Raw genomic sequence first — 17,536 nt, forward strand, 5'->3', positions numbered from 1 at the left:
ACTGACTGTGGCCAACAGGTACCCAAGACGTTATCTGTTTGTATTATCACCTATTTCCTCTGCTAGGTGATTTACTTGCACACTAGAGGACAAAAGGGACACAAGAGGCCTGACAGCCGATGTGTCATCCTCTGCCACTATGTGAGACAGAGTGCTCCAAGAACGTGATGCCCTGCAGCCAAAAGATGAAAACAAATTATGTTTGTGATACATTAGAGTAGAACATGAGGCTGGCGATGATGGGGATACCATTTCAGACTCACTCAAGAATGCAAATTCTTGAGGAAGGAACATTGAGAGAGCAGTTCGGTGTCTTTACTCAAAAATCATTTTTGAGTAAAGACAAATTGGCAATTTGGCATTACCGGTAACTGACTTTAGAACAGGAGTCTTCATCCTTACTCTATTTTTGGACCATTTGCCAAAAATAGCAGATCTACAAGCTCACAATGTGATGTGTTGTGAGCTTTGGCCAAAGGTCAGGTTTACCAAGTATACTGAAGGTCAGGTCTAAGTGGTTAAATGTCTGAAAACACACATCAACATAGTACGATTTTGAATCTGACGTTACGACATGAAGTGGAGCTGCAGACATGCTCATCCAGGTTTCTCTTTGGTTACTGGAATAAAGCTGTGTAGAGGTGGGCAATGGCCCATATAAAAATCTGAAATATTGAGACGTGTGGGGACAAAAGCTGTATATAGGAGGGCCCCTCAAAAATCACACCTGTGTGAAGTGAGGGGCACTCTTATCATCGTACATCATGACGTAAAATAGACTGTATGCCAATTTGTCAATGGGAATTTAATGTTTGTTAAGACAAAGTTTGTGGACGGTAACCAAAAGCTGGATGTAGGAGGGTCTATACAGTCTACCGTTCACAGGGCAGATGCAAAGATACAGTCTACCGTTCATTTTCAATGGAAGCCAGCTAATCTGATACATCTGATGTTTGTAGCTGCTGAAAAAGCTACAACAGCTACACACCCGTGTGAAGTGAGGGGCACTCTTATCATGGAACAATACGTACATCAGATTCATGATGTAAAATAGACATTATGAAACTTTGCTCAGATACTATGACGTAAAATGTTCCATTCATTGTCAATGGGAATTTAATTTTTGTTTAAGACAACGTTTGTGAATATACACTAAAAGCTGGACGTAGGAAGGGCTAGTGCCCCTCAAAAAAGTTGATTAGGGGGATTCACAGTCACACTATGGTCCCGGATGCCACTCGGGACCACTTGGCAGATGTTGTGGTAGTGTGTGAATCATAGATGTATATAAGAAAGGCTAGATGGCTCACCCGCACTCTGGCCAATGGAGAGCGACGTTGCTATGTGGCGGCCATCTTACCGAGGGGCAGCATAACATTGTGTCTATGGGGCATGTACTTTTTAAATAACCATAACTTGCTCAATTGTCAACCGATTTTCAAACGGTTTGGTTTGGTATAATACTTATATGCTTTTATACGACATTAATATAAAAAACATTAAGCAGATAAGCGTCCTGAATCATAGCCACGTTGACAATGTTTGTAATAAACCAACCTGTTTGTAAATCCGTCAAGATTTGAGGGAGTTATGACTATTTTTGTTTGAGCTGCCATAGAACATACTGTACTGTAGCCCCTCAGCTAGCCCTGAAACATGACGCAGCTGATACATATCGCTGCAATCATGTGAAAGCATTATATACAGTTGAATGTAGTCGTGTACTCGGGTGCGAAAGAATGAAGGCCAATGTGAATCATGGCCAGCAGCAGGGACCAGGCAACCGTATACGGGAACAGTTCGAACTAGAAAAAGTGCCCTTCTGGGCACAGGTCTCCACCAGGAGGATAGGACTGTGCGAGATGTTTGGCAAAATGTTTAGGAGTAATATAAACATGTTTTTTTGTTTGTTAGTTTTTTGCAACAATTTTCTTCATTTTGTTGAGGAAATGCAGAGTGCCTGGTGGCACTATAATAGGCCAATGTGAAAAGGGCGCCATTTCTTCATACGCCTTTAATGGCAATTGGATGATTTGAGGCATTTTGTTCCAAAAATGTGTTTTGCAAAAATCAACCTGTTGGTGGCGCTATAACAGGCCAATGTGAAAAGGGTTCCTCAGCCTAGTAAGAAAATGTGTGAAAGATTTCACGTAAATTGCATGCTGCGTTCATGATTTGAGGCTTTTGTTCAAAACGGGGCAATCTTGCAAACTGTGAAAGCCAATTATAGCCAATTAGGATGGAATATGAAATATCGGACAGATCCGACTTGAGCACATGACCATAGAGATACTGTGTAACGATTTGTGAGATTTTTGGACAGAATCTGGTGGAGTAATATCAAAAAATGTGTTTTACAAAAGTCGGCCTCCTGGTGGCGCTATAAAAGGCAGATGCGGAAAATGCAGGTCAAAGATTTGTCCTTGGCCTCTAGGGAGTGCGCATGCAACGTTTCACGCAGATCGGTGCAGTTTTAGGTAAAACATGTGAAAAGCTGCCTCATGGTGGCGCTATAACAGGCCGTTCTGGAAAATGTGGGGCAGAGGTTCATCGTTGGCATCCAGGGAGTGTGTGTGCAAAGTTTGGCATCGACCGGGTTAACGGTGCCGGAGATTAGCTGGTAACAGACGGACGGACACACACACACACACAAGGACGGACACACGGACGGAGTGCAAAACATACTCTCTCCCCATGCCTTCGGCCTGGTGGAGACAATAAATCGGACTCAGTGTGAATCCCCTATTAAGCTACAAAGCTATGAATACACTGTGTAGCTTTGTATCTTTTGCATCTGCCAGTGTGAACGCAGCAATAGTCACATCCAGATTCAGGAATCATGTCACAATATGACATGTTAATGGTACAATTATACTATAGTCCGTGGAAATATCAAATGGGCATTTTAAATTAATGTTTTATTGTACATTCTGAGAATTCTTGAAAACATACAAATATTGTACAATTGTGCATTTTAGAATTCAGTTATTCAGTAGCTCCCTTTAAAAACAAAAATACAACTATATGCTCTCCTATCACTATTGGATGTTTATGCGATTACAAAGGGTAGTTTAAAAGTTGTAATAATTCATCTAATAATGTGAAAGGGTATAGCCAATTTTATGATTTTAGAATTGAAAAAAAAAATTGCAATGCTGTAATGGTGGTAATTGGCTACACAAAGGGCACGCGCACATGTACTGTATGCAAACACACGGTCTCAGTCAGTCACACACACACACACACACACACACACACACACACACACACACACACACACACACTTTCCCTTTCCTCACTTTGTGATTCGTCGCAAATGTTTATCTTTGAAAGCGAAGCCTTATTGTCACAAAATGAACTTGAATAAAAGCCTAACGTAAACTGAAACGAGGATTACACAGACACACAGAACAACGTTGCATCAAGGCAGCATGATCAGTGAACACTGTAGCTACAGTGTAGTAGCAAGTAAGTCCTGCTGCTGTTACATTCTCTATCATTCCTCGTCACTCTCGTCTCGTACATTGTCAAAGAGCAGTCCTGCATTCACTGATTTAAAACAAAACTGCGCCGTTTAGCCTATCTTATGTAGAGACACAAGAGTAAGACAAACGTAAAACAAGTCAACAAACAGCAGTCTGGTAAACAGCCAGGCAAGTTTTAGCAAGGGAAAAACACAGCACCATTCCCTATTTCTCTAACACAAATATTGAGCAAGAACAGGCAAAACACAACAGTTGATTAATTATTTTTTGCAGAAACTCACAAAATAACATTTAGCAGTAACGGTGACATAATAATAGCCAATTGCTACCTGTCAACGCGCCGCGGCTGTGAAGAACCAAAACATGCGCCATATTGAACTTGAAGGACCCCTATTTTCAGTAAAGCTGTCCATACATGTGCCTGTTCACATAAGCGAGGCATTATATATCCAATCCATAAATATATATCTATGATCCAATCTACCTCCCCAATTTAACTGTTTAAAGTAACACGTTATTAATAGAATACAATATATTTTTTTCTTTGCAAACAATATTATTTTACTTGCACTTGAGTATAGTGGATAAGTAAAAGTATTTTAAAGACATGCCTTCTTAAAAAAAAAAAACCCACCTGTGTTAAAGTTTTTTGAGGGATGCATCAAAAACTTTGAGGAATGCCATAAGCATAAGGCATATATATATTATATATATGTGATAATGCGGTTGGAGCAGAAAGCATTACAATATGGGCCCTATAAGACCATCTGCAAACAAACACTGGTCCACATATTTTCAGAATACCTCCAAATTTATAAGGACGCAGAGATTAGTATGGAACACGCAGATCCTTGTGCTACTGCAGCAAACAGGGGAGTCTTTATTTTTTCATCATTTTCAGTCTAATTGAGAAAGAGAAGGGGAGAGGGAAGGGAGGCAAAGAAAAAAACACGAGTAGACTAATCCACAGAGCACACAGACTCCTTTCATGGAGAGTGCTGGGAGAGACCTTTTATTTGGCCATACCTATCATGGAAGAAGCGGGTTTCAAGCTCGGCTGGGTCTAAGCAGGCAAGATTAGCTGAAACCAGAGTGTTTTAAACCGCTTCTGTGGCCAGGGCCCAGGGATTAGCCTGGCTCATGGCTACAACCAGCAATCCACCTCCCCTAGAGTCCTAAATGAAACAATAAAGAATATTAAGCTCATGGGGTGGTGGTCAGTGGATCAGTGGGTTGAAGTGACTTCCATGTAACCATGATGTTTTGGGTCTGAATCTGGTGTGCATCTGTTATGTATGTAACAGAATTTCTCTGAGACACCAGTAGAGGAGTGTAGAGGATGATATTGGTAGGCAAATTTAATTCACTCAGACCCTAAGAACAATTGTGTTTTCCATGAAGTCAGGACTCAGGACATAATTGTATTGCCCTATTAATGTTGTAATTTGTCCATGAACTTGACCCTGTCATAATATCTAAAGACCTGCCCTTGACGCCAAACCCAACTGACAGATCACATTCAACACATTCTCAACCTCCACTCACCTGGCTCACCATACTTCCAAATTATGCTAAGTGAGTTATACTGTATTTCTCAACATGGACCAAAACGACGATCACCAATATATCTAATTGGTTATTGAAATGGCTGGGACACATAAGCACCTGATGACACATATGAAAAGGGCAGAAGCTAGTGGTGGGGCACCTAAAGTGACTTAAGCCAATTAGTGCTAATGGGGTGGCAGGATGGTGACCCCTCAGCAGGAGGCTGGAGAAGGTGTCTGCTGACCGGGGCCCAGTCAGGTGCCATGCCTGATGCCTAGCACTGTCATCAATAATTCCTCATGTCTCACCTTACCCAGGGGTTGCAGGACAATGCCAGGGTGCACTTGAGACTTGGCGTGCGATCCCTGTGGGGTGAAGGTTGAAGGGGCAAAGAATGTGTTTGTGGGTCTGAGGGGTTGTGAGCGAATGACAGAGAAAGAGAGAGAGCGGTTGCCGGTTGGTAAGGAAATCCCTGCGGAATCCCACTCTCGCCATCGCAGCCTGGCCGCAAGGGGCCAGCCGGGTCATTTTACAGCTCATCACCAAATTAGAATAGGCTGTGGGTCTGCTGGACGGTGGGGTGGCCCCAGTACTGCAGTGAGCAGTCCTCTCTGGGCAAGCCAGACCACAGAGTGATAGGAATAGAATGCCACCTCCTGATGCTCACTGTCTGAGCAGAGTAAGTAGGCCTACACAGTAGAGTACAAGGATTCACCATAATGTAGTGAATACATCTGATCCGATGATGACCATATAGCACAACTTCAGTTTGATTTGATAAAAGATGAAACTAGAAAAAGTGCCCTTCTGGGCACAGGTCACCAGGAGTATATGAGTGTGTGTGTGATGTTTGGCAAAATGTTTAGGAGCAATATAAACGTGTGTGTGTGTGTGTGTGTGTGTGTGTGTGTGTGTGTGTGTGTGTGTGAGAGACGCGGCTTGGCCTGTTGTAGCGCTACCATGAGGCTGATTTGAAAACTGTCAAGTGGCATTTCTTCCAAAGCCTAGTGGGAATATGCATGCACAGTTTCACCACAATCGAACACTGCATTGAGTAGTGTGTGAGAGACGCGGCTTGGCCTGTTGTAGCGCTACCATGAGGCTGATTTGAAAACTGTCAAGTGGCATTTCTTCCAAAGCCTAGTGGGAATATGCATGCACAGTTTCACCACAATCGAACACTGCATTGAGTAGTTGTGGCGATTCAAAATGAAAGCGGCCTCCTGGTGGCGCTATAACAGGCCGTTCTGGAAATTGTGGGGCAGAGGTTCATCGTTGTGTGTGTGTGCAAAATGTGGCATCGACCGGGTTAACGGTGCCGGAGATTAGCTGTTCACAGACGGAAGGACGGACAGACACACACACACACACACGGACACACGGACGGAGTGCAAAACATACTCTCTCCCCATGCCTTCGGCCTGGTGGAGACAATAAGAGCCAGTGCCTTCTATACTTCCTGGGCCAATTAATATTAATATTATTGGGGTACCCTTGAGCATAGCATTTCTCTCCACCTGCAGTTTTACTGCTGAGCATACTGACTGTACTCCTACTACTGGGAATCTCCCCCAGGTGTGAGTGTTTACTGTGAAAGCGTATACAATAATATAATATATTGCAGAAGAGGAACATGCATGCTCATGCTCAACTTGCCCTGGAAACATTAATGTGAAATAAAGAACCCCTGGGGTTGTGGTAATAGCAGGTGTTGGGGTTGGATGAGCCTTATTACACTCAGCTACTGTATCAAGAGAGGGGGGCAATTGAAGGAAAGAAAGAGAAAGGAATAGAACAAAGTGTGTGTGTGTGTGTGTGTGTGTGTGTGTGTGTGTGTGTGTTGGGGGAGGAAGGGAGAGAGAGAGAGAGAGAGAGAGAGAGAGAGAGAGCCACAATGGAAACAAGTCCCCAGGACATATTTGTGATACACAATCTAAATGTCAAAATGTCTTACTATACCACTATGCCGTTTACATTTGTGTCTAATAAAATACTCAATCAATCTGAGAGAGAGAGAGAGAGAGAGCTAACAAGACAAAAAGAGTGAGGGAGTGTGAGAAAACCTGAGAGACAGGGCTGGGAGAGAGCAAGAGAATACGTGGGAGTTTGTGTTGGATATACAGATATCATTAAAAAAATGTGATCCAGAGGGGGTTTTTTTTTCCATCGCCCGCTCCTATTTTCCTTGGGCGCCTGAGGCGAAGCAAGGGGCACAGTCAGGGTGTGAATGGAGAGATCTCAGCAAAGGTGAGGACTGATCGGCATGACTGCAAACCCAGGCGAGGGAACGAGCCTTGTACCGGGCAGGCGGAGGAGAGAGCGGATACAGAAAGCCACTATCAGTACCCGTAAGCTCATCCTCCCCTTGGAACAGTGGAGAGAAGAGGAGTCACCCATGGTCTGAAGTTAATGGTCTTATCATCTTGCTCTCTACAATTATGCAAAGGTATAGCCCCTTCTGCACATTCTCATGGTCACTTTCACGGAGACAAGATGGGGTGAAAGAGTTTAATATTAGATGGTTTGTTTTTAAATTGTTTTAAGAAGCTAGATTTATGATCACTGATCACTTGCTCACCTAAGACTAAACAAAGACAAAGACAAAAAGAGACCCTCTTATTGTCACATAGTCCTGGTGAGGATTTATGTTAAAATGTTAAACATGTGCCTGTGGACAGTGACCATGCACCATCAGTTGCATGAAAGCCATTCAGGACTGGAGACAGATGTATTTTATTTTTAAAGAAAAAACAAAACCAGTACATTCAGAACCAGCTTGTTTAGAGATAATTAGGTTTGGTTTCTAAAACCCATCTTCTCTCTTGTAACAACGAACAATGGATCATATGTCCAAATAACTATCCAATCTAACACTCACAAGCAAAGTTTGGCCCGGCACATATTCATTCAGGTTTCTCCTACCCTGAACTGGGGTTTCTCAAAACTACCCTAAGTGTTCCAATGTAAGTGAATAAAGCAATGATAAAACTGGATCATTGCATCAAGATGCTTTGTAGAAACTCAGCACAGGTCAGCCGGCTTAGACACAACAGGATGTTCCCCCTTCGGTCCACGCCTCCTCATAATGACCACTATGTGCTCACTGCCACTGCCTCATTTGTCATACAGTACAACACCAGGCCAAGGGTTACATTACACAGTCTAATTACTGGTCCACTTATATATACACATGGGTCTGTGTGTGTGAGTGGCCCATATTTTGGCTCTGACAGTGACATCCCTATTATAGAACTGTCACCCTAAAATGGCCGACTTGTTTTGGAAACGTAGAGCAGAGGCATAGATTTAGAAACTCACTCTACTTCAGTTCAACAACAGTTTTATTTTTGTTTATGTCTTTATTGCAGAGCACTGTGGAACAATACAGACGTGTGTGCATGTGCACACACCTAAGTACACACGCAAACCTATGCACAGACACGCCCATGTAGTACATGTAAACACATAACGCACGCACATACAAATAAAGATTAACTGAAGTCAGCATGCTTGGCCTACACACAGTGCACAAGCACACCAACGCATGTACACATAGATGCATATGTGCACAGTAAGGCAGCAAGTATAACCCCCACACACACACACACACACACACACTCCGGTCACAGACAAAACATCACACAGGCCAGCTGTCTCTCATCAGATCAGTGACAAATAAACAATGGAAAGCGCAGAAGTAAACCCATGAGTCCAAGAAGCAACACTAACACAAACACACACTCAGGTTTCACTCGTGAGGATCCTCCATTGATTTCCACTATACCTTCTTTCCCCAAACCATAACCACTACATGCCTAACATACCCCAAACCCTAATTCTAGCCCTAACAGCATTGTGAGCAGCAGCAAAATGCCCCCTCACTGCATATGTGTTACTGTTTATATGTGTGTATGTATTATATGTGGTCCCACCGCCATGCAGACGTGCTTGACGAAATAGGAGAGACAAAAGTCAACAAGAAATGAATGGAGGGCTGCCAGAGTACATGCTAGGCAGATTAGCCTAGCATGACATCTAACACATTCATCTCTAAAAACTCCAGTGTTCATTTAACTCTGAGGAATGTTGAAACTGACCCAAATGTGTATGTGAGTAATGCTTAAAAGTCCATTTCTGCAACTCATTTTGGGATTTGAACGGAAGTGCTTTGGTCGGACAGTGGGTTCTCTACACATGAGTATGACTGTGAAAATGGGAGCAGTGCCATGGCTGGGAGTAAGAAAAAAGCTTGAATGAATGATTATCTGACAGTGGTTGATAAGACTGGATCCCCAGAGGACACATTTGGGGGAAACATCTTGACATCTTTCTCTTCCTCGCCTGGTGAAGTAGTACTTTGTCATCATTTAGTTGATCTTCCTGATAACTACTTTAGTTTTCAATATTCATAGCTATGAGTATGTGTATGTGTGTGCATCTCTATCCATCCATATATCTTTAGGGAGCACCACATTTTGGCATAATTGCACTTTAAATGCAATGAAATGCACTGATATCTAATTACTTTACATTATCCTTTTCAATTATGATGGGAAACACCATCAACTGAGGGCTGCTAGTCATGGGGGAAGTGTCTATGCCTATGGGATAATCATAATAATCTCTGCAACTCTAAATATTGTGCCAGTCATGTATTGTTTAACCCCAAACACCAGTGTACTGTACGTAGGTGTTATTGTAGGATGCAGACTGTTAGTCCTAATCAATGTTGGTGCGCGCGCGCGCACACACACACACACACACACACACACACACACACACACACACACACACACACACACACACACACACACACACACACACACACACACACACACACACACACACACACACACACACACACACACACACACACACACACACACACACACACACACACACACACACAGAGTTGTGTGCCATCAGGTGAGAGAAAAAACTAAACGGCTCCATAAATCTCTGCACAGCATCCAGACATGATAAGGAAGCTTCCTGTGTGGCCATGCTCGACTATAGATGATTTAGAAGTTGAGGTCTCCATCATAATTCCTCTCTTATTGACGTCTGGGTATGGTAACCACAAACTCTGACACTGTCGCACACTCTTATTGCTGTTGGCCACGGGTGCTGGATGCCTACGTCAGGCTGTGGTTGGTGCTGAACCGGTCTGGGCCTGCGCAACCCCCGACCACAGTGCAGTGCCCTTACATTGAGATAGTTTCCAAATTCCCACATCCTCCTAAAGATAAAGGGCTACTTCCAGTGCAGGAGCCATGTGTACCAAATTTAAACCATTCCCGAGGCTATCTGCTCTTATCTGGGACCAGATAAACTCATTTCACAAGCCCTCACCTCTGCTCGGGCTACCAACACAACCCCCCAATATTGTGTACTGTCAAATGAGTTTTTCCTTTGCCTCAGACAGAGGCAAGGCCACACTCTCCCACACCGTAGCTCGGTGTCTGTGGGTCTGGTGAGAGTTGAGGCAAGGAGGAACCTTGCTGATTGAAATATTCTATAGGTGACAGACAGCTGCAGCAAAACACCATAGCACTGACACTAGTCCCCCTGGTAGTTCAAATATGCAGTGCAGATTTGTTCTGTGGGTGAAAGAATAGAGACAGAGGGAGAGACAACCTTGAGATTCCAGACAAGGGAGTGTGTCCGATGGCAGACACAAACACTGATTAAAAAAAATGAAACTGTAGGAAGTGACAGTAACCTTGGCCTTGGGGAGGACCGCAAAGGCTCCAATAACCTTGAAGATAATGAGTCATTTCCAAGAATGTTTAACAGCATAAACTTGTAAGGTACTAAAGTGGCACTGAAAGTTCCCAATTCACATCTGCTTCATAAGACCATAGAGATGAGAAATATAGAAAAGGAAGGGCAGAGAGGTGGAAGGACATCATGTATTGGCTGGATTCAAAGTCATGACATTGGGACAAGGTCTATTGATGTAGATGTGGTAACTAAGTGTACAAACTGGTTGAGGCACCAATATATCCCTGAGATTGGTGGGGTGGGTGGGGTCCATCTTTGAGCTGACTGCCTTGAACTTGGGAGGCCACACCAGGGCAGACGGTGCAGAATGCGACAGATCAGCCCCCCTATTCACCCCCACATAGACAGAAATGAACTGACGCATTTACTCCCAAGCACACACAAGCACAAAGCTATACATAGGCAGCTAGGGATCCACACACACCCCTGCTCCGAGTCACCCTGCCTCTGGCCCTGCAGGCATCTCAGGGCTGACAGCACTGATCCAGGTATCTGGTAGTTACAACACAACACTATTCATTTCTTGCTAGATAATCCTCTGCCATGGTCCAGCCTTCTTTTCTGTCCCGAATGTCATTTTTTCACAAATGTTTGCACAAGGTATTTTTTCTACCCCACATCGGCATACATACACCCCCCCACAAACACACACACACGCACACACAATGTCTTCCTCCTCTCGCCTACAGTAAGGCTTTCGCTGTTGGACATGGAGCTGTGTACCTAGCCAATGAGTGGTTCGGCTTTCCAGTGTTCAGTGTGTAAGTTAGGCATTTGGGGCTAAAAGGCCCAACTGTAACAAAGGCTAGGTGAATGTGACACCGACAGACATGACTGTCAGCATTCAATAGACTGGGATTAAGACAGGGTACGCAACCCAGCGCACCTTGACATGTTGACATGTTCTCGCTAAGTGCGTTTCAAGGTGGGATTTAGCTTCCCTGCTGCTCCATTGTGGAGGGACACAGAACCACGACTGTTAAATGGGAGCTTTGACTGTTCTTGAGATGGTGAACTTTGCTCTTGCTCAGTCTGGGTCTAGATTGACACCTGGGGATTCAGTCGAAGGGAATGAGAGACAGACCAGAGAGAGAGAGAGAAAGACAGACAAACACAGAAAGGGCAAGAGAGACAGAGGGAGAGAAGCTGCTGAGGAAGGTTCAGGGCTTTCGGAGAGCTCTGCCCTTAACCAAACAAACAGGCTGGAATTTCTGCCATTGTTGGTGCTGCAGGGTTGAGTGACAGGGGCCGCATAGCAGAGGAGCCAGCCTGTCAGCAGACACAACCAGGGGGTCAGATTGGTGTGACCACCCCTACCGCTGGACACAGCAACACTGGCTAATACATTATTTTCCTAATACTTGAAATACAATTTGTCAATTATGAGTTTTAGGTAGTGATAATGAAAGGTATTCACATCATATTTAGCATAAGTACACAGATATAAATACATATGCATACATAGTGTATATACGGGCGCACGCACGCACGCACGCAGACAGACAGACAGACAGACAGACACAATCAGTGGTCATTGCATTTTAATTGTGCAGCCTTTTTACATGTCATAATTTTACATACAGTAATACCATAACAAAGCTTTTATGGTAAAATTACAAACGTTGGCTGGCCAGGTGACATCAGACATGCCCTCCCCAGTTTATGGGTTTGCGGTGCAAGTCATCATTAGCTGGTCGACCTGAAAAGTTTGAACCCTGACCCCTCAGGGCATGGCAGTTCTGCACGGCTGAGGCTCGCTGGTGTCCTATTGAAACCACACCCCCTTCTCCCGGCCCAAGGCTTTGGTATGTACCCATAGACAGCAACTGATGTAACCATCTCTCCTATCCATTTAGGAAAAACACCCATAGAGCAACCTGGTTTGGATGTAACAGTGCAATGATAAAATAGAGCAAAAACAAAACAACTAACAAATCAATAATAGAAGGAAAAAAACCCATTCATAATACATAAATAAATACTCTTTGTGCGTCCTCTATGCAGCAGCAGCCCCTCACCGCTACTGAAATAATGCAGTAGTGAGGGGTGGGGTTGGGGGGGACAATGGGTTAAACAGCATTACAGACATTAACTGTTACATCCATCGCCTCAATGACTTCCCTCAGGTTGCTTTGGGCCCTGGCCGGGTCTCTGAAGTGGCTCGTTAAGCGCAGGGATACAGACTCATTTACCTTAGGCAAACACACCACTACCGCTCGCTGCTGTGTTGGTTGGCCGGGTCCTAGACTCCCAGGGCCCCTAAAGGCCCCTAGTCACGGGCCCCCGGCCATGCCGCGCTGGAGCGTGTGAGCCCTCTGTGCTGGGGCGGTGATAAAGTCAAGCTGTTCCTGCTGAGCGGAGGTCAGGGATCTTCAGTCAGCACCCCGGCCCCGAACACAGTACACAGGAATCCCCTCCTTCCATTTCCTCACTACCTCCTCCCTCTCCACCGAACACTGTCCCTGGGCAGCATCTCCAGAGAGTCCAGACTCGTTCTCCCTCAGCCCCAGGTCCAAATAAACCTGGTAGCATGGCCTCGTCTCCCCTTTCCCGTCTTTTCCCCCTATCCTCTCCTATACCCTTGTCTTTCCCTCTCTCTCTCTCTCTCTCTCTCTCTGTCACTCTCGTCTCCCAGTGTGCTGTCACTCCTCTGGTCAGACTCATTAATCAGCCTGGGCAGATTAGACTTCAAACACAAATAAACCGGGCCCTATGGCCTTCTCTCTCAGCCCTCCCTGTGTCAGTAACATGCTGCTCTGATCTGACCCCAGCTCCTCTTCTCGTGGTCCACTGCCTCATCCCGCTCTCAACTTTGCAAATGTGTGGTAGCTCTCATCATTTGACAATTTTGATATGTTATTATGCTTCAGTGAAATTAAATAAACCTCTTATCTCTGTTGGGCAGCGATAACTCTTAAGGGCCAAGCTGCCACACGTGGAAATACACAAAAGATAACCTCTTATCTAGTTTGGCACTGATAATACACAGAGCCCATGCTTTCCAACTTTGTCTGAAAGCACATATCTTTTATACGGATTAAAGGGGGATTAAATGTGCGACTTGAATGCATTCAGTCTCATAGTTTTATCCAGCAACAGCCTTATTATCCTCTCTTGACCACATTACAGTATGTTGAAGAAAATTAGAGGGCAACAGTGCCACCTTTGGGTCACATTGGGTACTGCAATTGTAGCTGAGGCTAACTTCCTAAGTCTCGGTTCCAAACTCTAGAGTTAAGAACTACTGCTAGCTTTAGTATTCAGTATTCCAGCAAATATTGCATTCACCAATACAATATTAAAATATAATGACTTATTATATGGTTAGATTGAAAATGGAGTCATCTGGGTCAATAGGACTGGAGTTATGACTCGGAGTCTCTCTTGTACAAAAGGGATAAGTTGACTGAGCTGTCTACTCATAAGGGGAAGAGCGGTACTGGGGCCTCACTGCACTCCCAATGAGCATTGGTAGGTGCGGTGAGGCAAAGAGGACAGCATGGGAGGAAAGACAGAGAAGTGAGCAGTAGAGGAAGGGCCCGGGGGAAGACATGGGGATGGACAGATTAAGATAAAAAGGTGAGCAGGGGAGAAGCAGAGAAAGCAAAGGAGGTTTAAATCAAGTGAGTGCGCTCTCTGGCCAGGTCTAGGCTTGAGTGACAGGCTGCCCACTGACGTGTTTGTGTGTGTCCATGGGAATCGGGGCTGTGTCGCTGCAGCAACAGTCCCATGGCCATCCATCAGTGTCATGCAGAGAGAGTGGAGACTGGGCTGTGGGGGGGGGAGGGAGGCACGGCATGTGTCACCTCCAAGACTAATGGACAGGAAGTACAGCCAGAGAAACAACAATATTTGTAGAATATATATTCAGAAAAAAGAGAGAAAAAAAAGATTCGGAGAGTCCTGACGCATTTCTCGTAGGGTTTCAACACACCCTGACGTGCCCCCCCTTGAGTAGCGGTTTCTAATCCTGATTTATGACCGTGTTTATTTGAAGGACGCTTGATCGCTCGCTCTGCGCTCGGTTAGCTTTTCGCTAACATACAGTGCACACACACATACACTCGCACACACGCAGGGCCTAAATGGGATAATGACTCTCTGGTTATCACATGACATGGTGCTGACACTAACCTGAACTAGCTCATATGGAGGGAACAACAAGCCCATGACGGGGGACCTGCCTGTGGTGATGATCAGTTGCACATGAGGTGTACAGGAAAAACTTGAGACCGCTGTGGAGCCAAGAGGCCATTTTGGGGCCACAGAGACCGGGGGAATGAGAGCTACCACAACCTTCACAGGAGTAAGAATAACTCCTAAGGAGCAGGAGACACAAACTAATACAGCGTTCTTTGTAGGAGGAGAGATGAGGAAGCAGGCCGGATGAAGGTATAGAGAGAGAGAGAAAGCTATTATGGTTTAAGCACGCAGCACTAAGGGAAGTACATAGAGATATAGGCAGACAGAGTCAAGGAGAGGAAGAAAAATGGGGACATACACACACAGGCCATAAGTATAGAGTGTGAGTAGAGCAGGTTAACGCCTAGATTATACTTTGTGGTACGACCGACCATGCTGCTCATCGAAAACAATGTGGCATTAAGCAAACTGGTCTTCTTACTACAAAGTATAAAGTGGCCACTCGTTTTTTTCCCCTCCTTAACAATTTTACTTAACTTCAGTGTCATCCCATCTAATCCTATCCCATCCCACCCTGTCCTATCCTATCCCATCACTTGGAGATTCCTGTGTGCTCGATACGTGTTCAGGGGTCGGAGTGGGTGCTTAACCTCAGCAACCAGTCACTGTGGCGTCCAGGCCGGAGCGCTTGGTGATGTTAATCTTGGTCAGCTCCTCGGCACAGGTCGGGTGGATCCCCACCGTCTCAATCAGGTGGCTGTAGGTGGCTCCACACCTGGGCACAGACACACACAGAGGGCATTCATGTATTCACACAACTTCTGTTACCTGTGTGTGAGTGTCAGCTTTCATTATTCCATCCCTATTGCAGGGATACCATGAGATGCTGTTATAATTAGATTTTTAATTACAAAGTGTGATGTATCCAGTTTGAGGATGGCAAGATGGAAGTTAATGCAGAGTTCATGAAATCAATGAATGGTCAAAGCAAAGGGGGAAGAGTGAGTGGCTCTCTTCCAGTCAATTGTGGTAATAAAGTAACAAATACAATCAAAAGTGTTATAATAAACAATAATGAATACATAAATTCACAACTAAATAGTAGTAATAAAGCAAAGCGTACCGGAGGCCCATGGAGAAGCCCTGGGTGACCTCTCCAGCGTTTGGTCCAGTGACGTGTAGACCCAGGATCCTCTGCTCTCCAGCCCGCTCACACACCACCTGCAGACACCTTGTAACGTCACTGCTGACCAATCAATCATGTACAGAGGTCTTCATTCCAACCACCGTTATTAGCCAGGTCACATCTAACCATGTCAGACTTTATTATTCAAATGTACAATTCATTAAGCCCAAACCATCATGTAACACGTCAACATAATTGCTGTCAAATGATTCCTACCTTCATGTAACACTGACTGGCATCTCTTTCGGCTACAGTGAACTCAAGGGGCTTGTAGAATGAATGGTAGACCTACACGCACACACACACACACACACAGAAAGAGGGGGAGGGTGTGCGTTTACACACACACACACACACTTCAGACAAACCATTATACTTTATAATAAAGATGTAAACTTATGAAAATGTGACCCAGGTACCTCAAACAATCTTTCACAAGAGAAAAAATAATAAACTTTATTTGTACAGTATTTTTCAAGTTCACTCATGTTGGCTGCACTCTAGGCTCAGACTTGTGCACATCGCCAAGTGAAACAATCCAAACAGACACCTAAACACTCATGATGGTTGAAAGGCTGGAATATCTGTCTCTATTTGCAATTCAAATAATTATTTCTGCATAATACAGAGTTCCTACAGAGCTGTAATGAAGTCAAATTCATAATAGTAGTAATAGCAAACAATATATTAACAATAATAGTAACGTGTTAAAAACATTGTCTTACACTATTTTCAGACCTGCCAAGTTCAGTTCAGTTCACTGTCTGGATTCTTTCATCCGGTTCACTGTCTGACTTCTTCATTTTTGTTTGTTTCATCGTTTTGTTCTTTGTTTGGAGGGCAGATGTGTTTACAACTCTTTGGTTGTTATTTTTTTGCTTTTAGTTTGTCGTTTTTAATCTCATCCTCAAAAAGAATCAACTTATTTTTTTTAATCTCTCTGTTTGTTTGGTCAACTATAATCATTTCACCGTGTTTTTAAATCACTAGTGCTTCTGTGTTTTATCGTTAACACAAATAAACAAAAAAAAAAACTGTACACAAAATGAATAAATCCAAACAACAATCGCATAACTTGCTCATTTTGCATGCACATTTCACAATCCTGTGTGTTGAACCCAAGTGATAGCGTGCCGACACAAGTCACAGGGGCCCAGGCAGCTGTCAGGGGCCGGCAGTGCGGCTCCTCTGCCCGGCCTCCTCAGATCACAGCCTGCCTGTCATCACCCCATACACACCTCAATCAGGCCTCCTGCTCGCCTGACAATCAAGCGCAGGAGCCCCACCTCGCCGCTAAACGGTTTAGGCTTGACCCGGCACAGGTGTTAGTTGGCAGCTGGCATGGAGCTCACGTACACAGATGTGCGTATCTGGCCGTGTGTGTTTATGC

The 17,536-nt window shown here is 44.5% G+C and overlaps 2 protein-coding genes across 2 annotated transcripts in view; both read right to left on the bottom strand.

Moving 5' to 3' along the window:
• gnb1l (guanine nucleotide binding protein (G protein), beta polypeptide 1-like) overlaps positions 1-3,893 on the bottom strand; it is a 45,057-nt gene extending 41,164 nt beyond the window's left edge. The window contains exon 1 of the mRNA XM_079516209.1: positions 3,815-3,893. The gene's annotated coding sequence lies outside the window, so the exon portion shown is untranslated. The remainder of the gene's footprint in view (positions 1-3,814) is intronic.
• Positions 3,894-12,341: 8,448 nt separating this feature from the next.
• Positions 12,342-17,536, bottom strand: part of txnrd2.2 (thioredoxin reductase 2, tandem duplicate 2) — a 28,904-nt gene continuing 23,709 nt past the window's right edge. The window contains exons 15-17 of the mRNA XM_079517222.1: positions 16,363-16,434; positions 16,084-16,181; positions 12,342-15,735 (exon numbers count right to left, since the gene is read on the bottom strand). Coding sequence (XP_079373348.1) covers positions 15,612-15,735; positions 16,084-16,181; positions 16,363-16,434 — 294 coding nt within the window. The 3' untranslated portion in view covers positions 12,342-15,611. The remainder of the gene's footprint in view (positions 15,736-16,083; positions 16,182-16,362; positions 16,435-17,536) is intronic.

The sequence above is a fragment of the Electrona antarctica genome (genome assembly GCF_951216825.1).
Source record: "Electrona antarctica genome assembly, chromosome: 12".
Taxonomy (NCBI): Eukaryota; Metazoa; Chordata; class Actinopteri; order Myctophiformes; family Myctophidae; genus Electrona; species Electrona antarctica.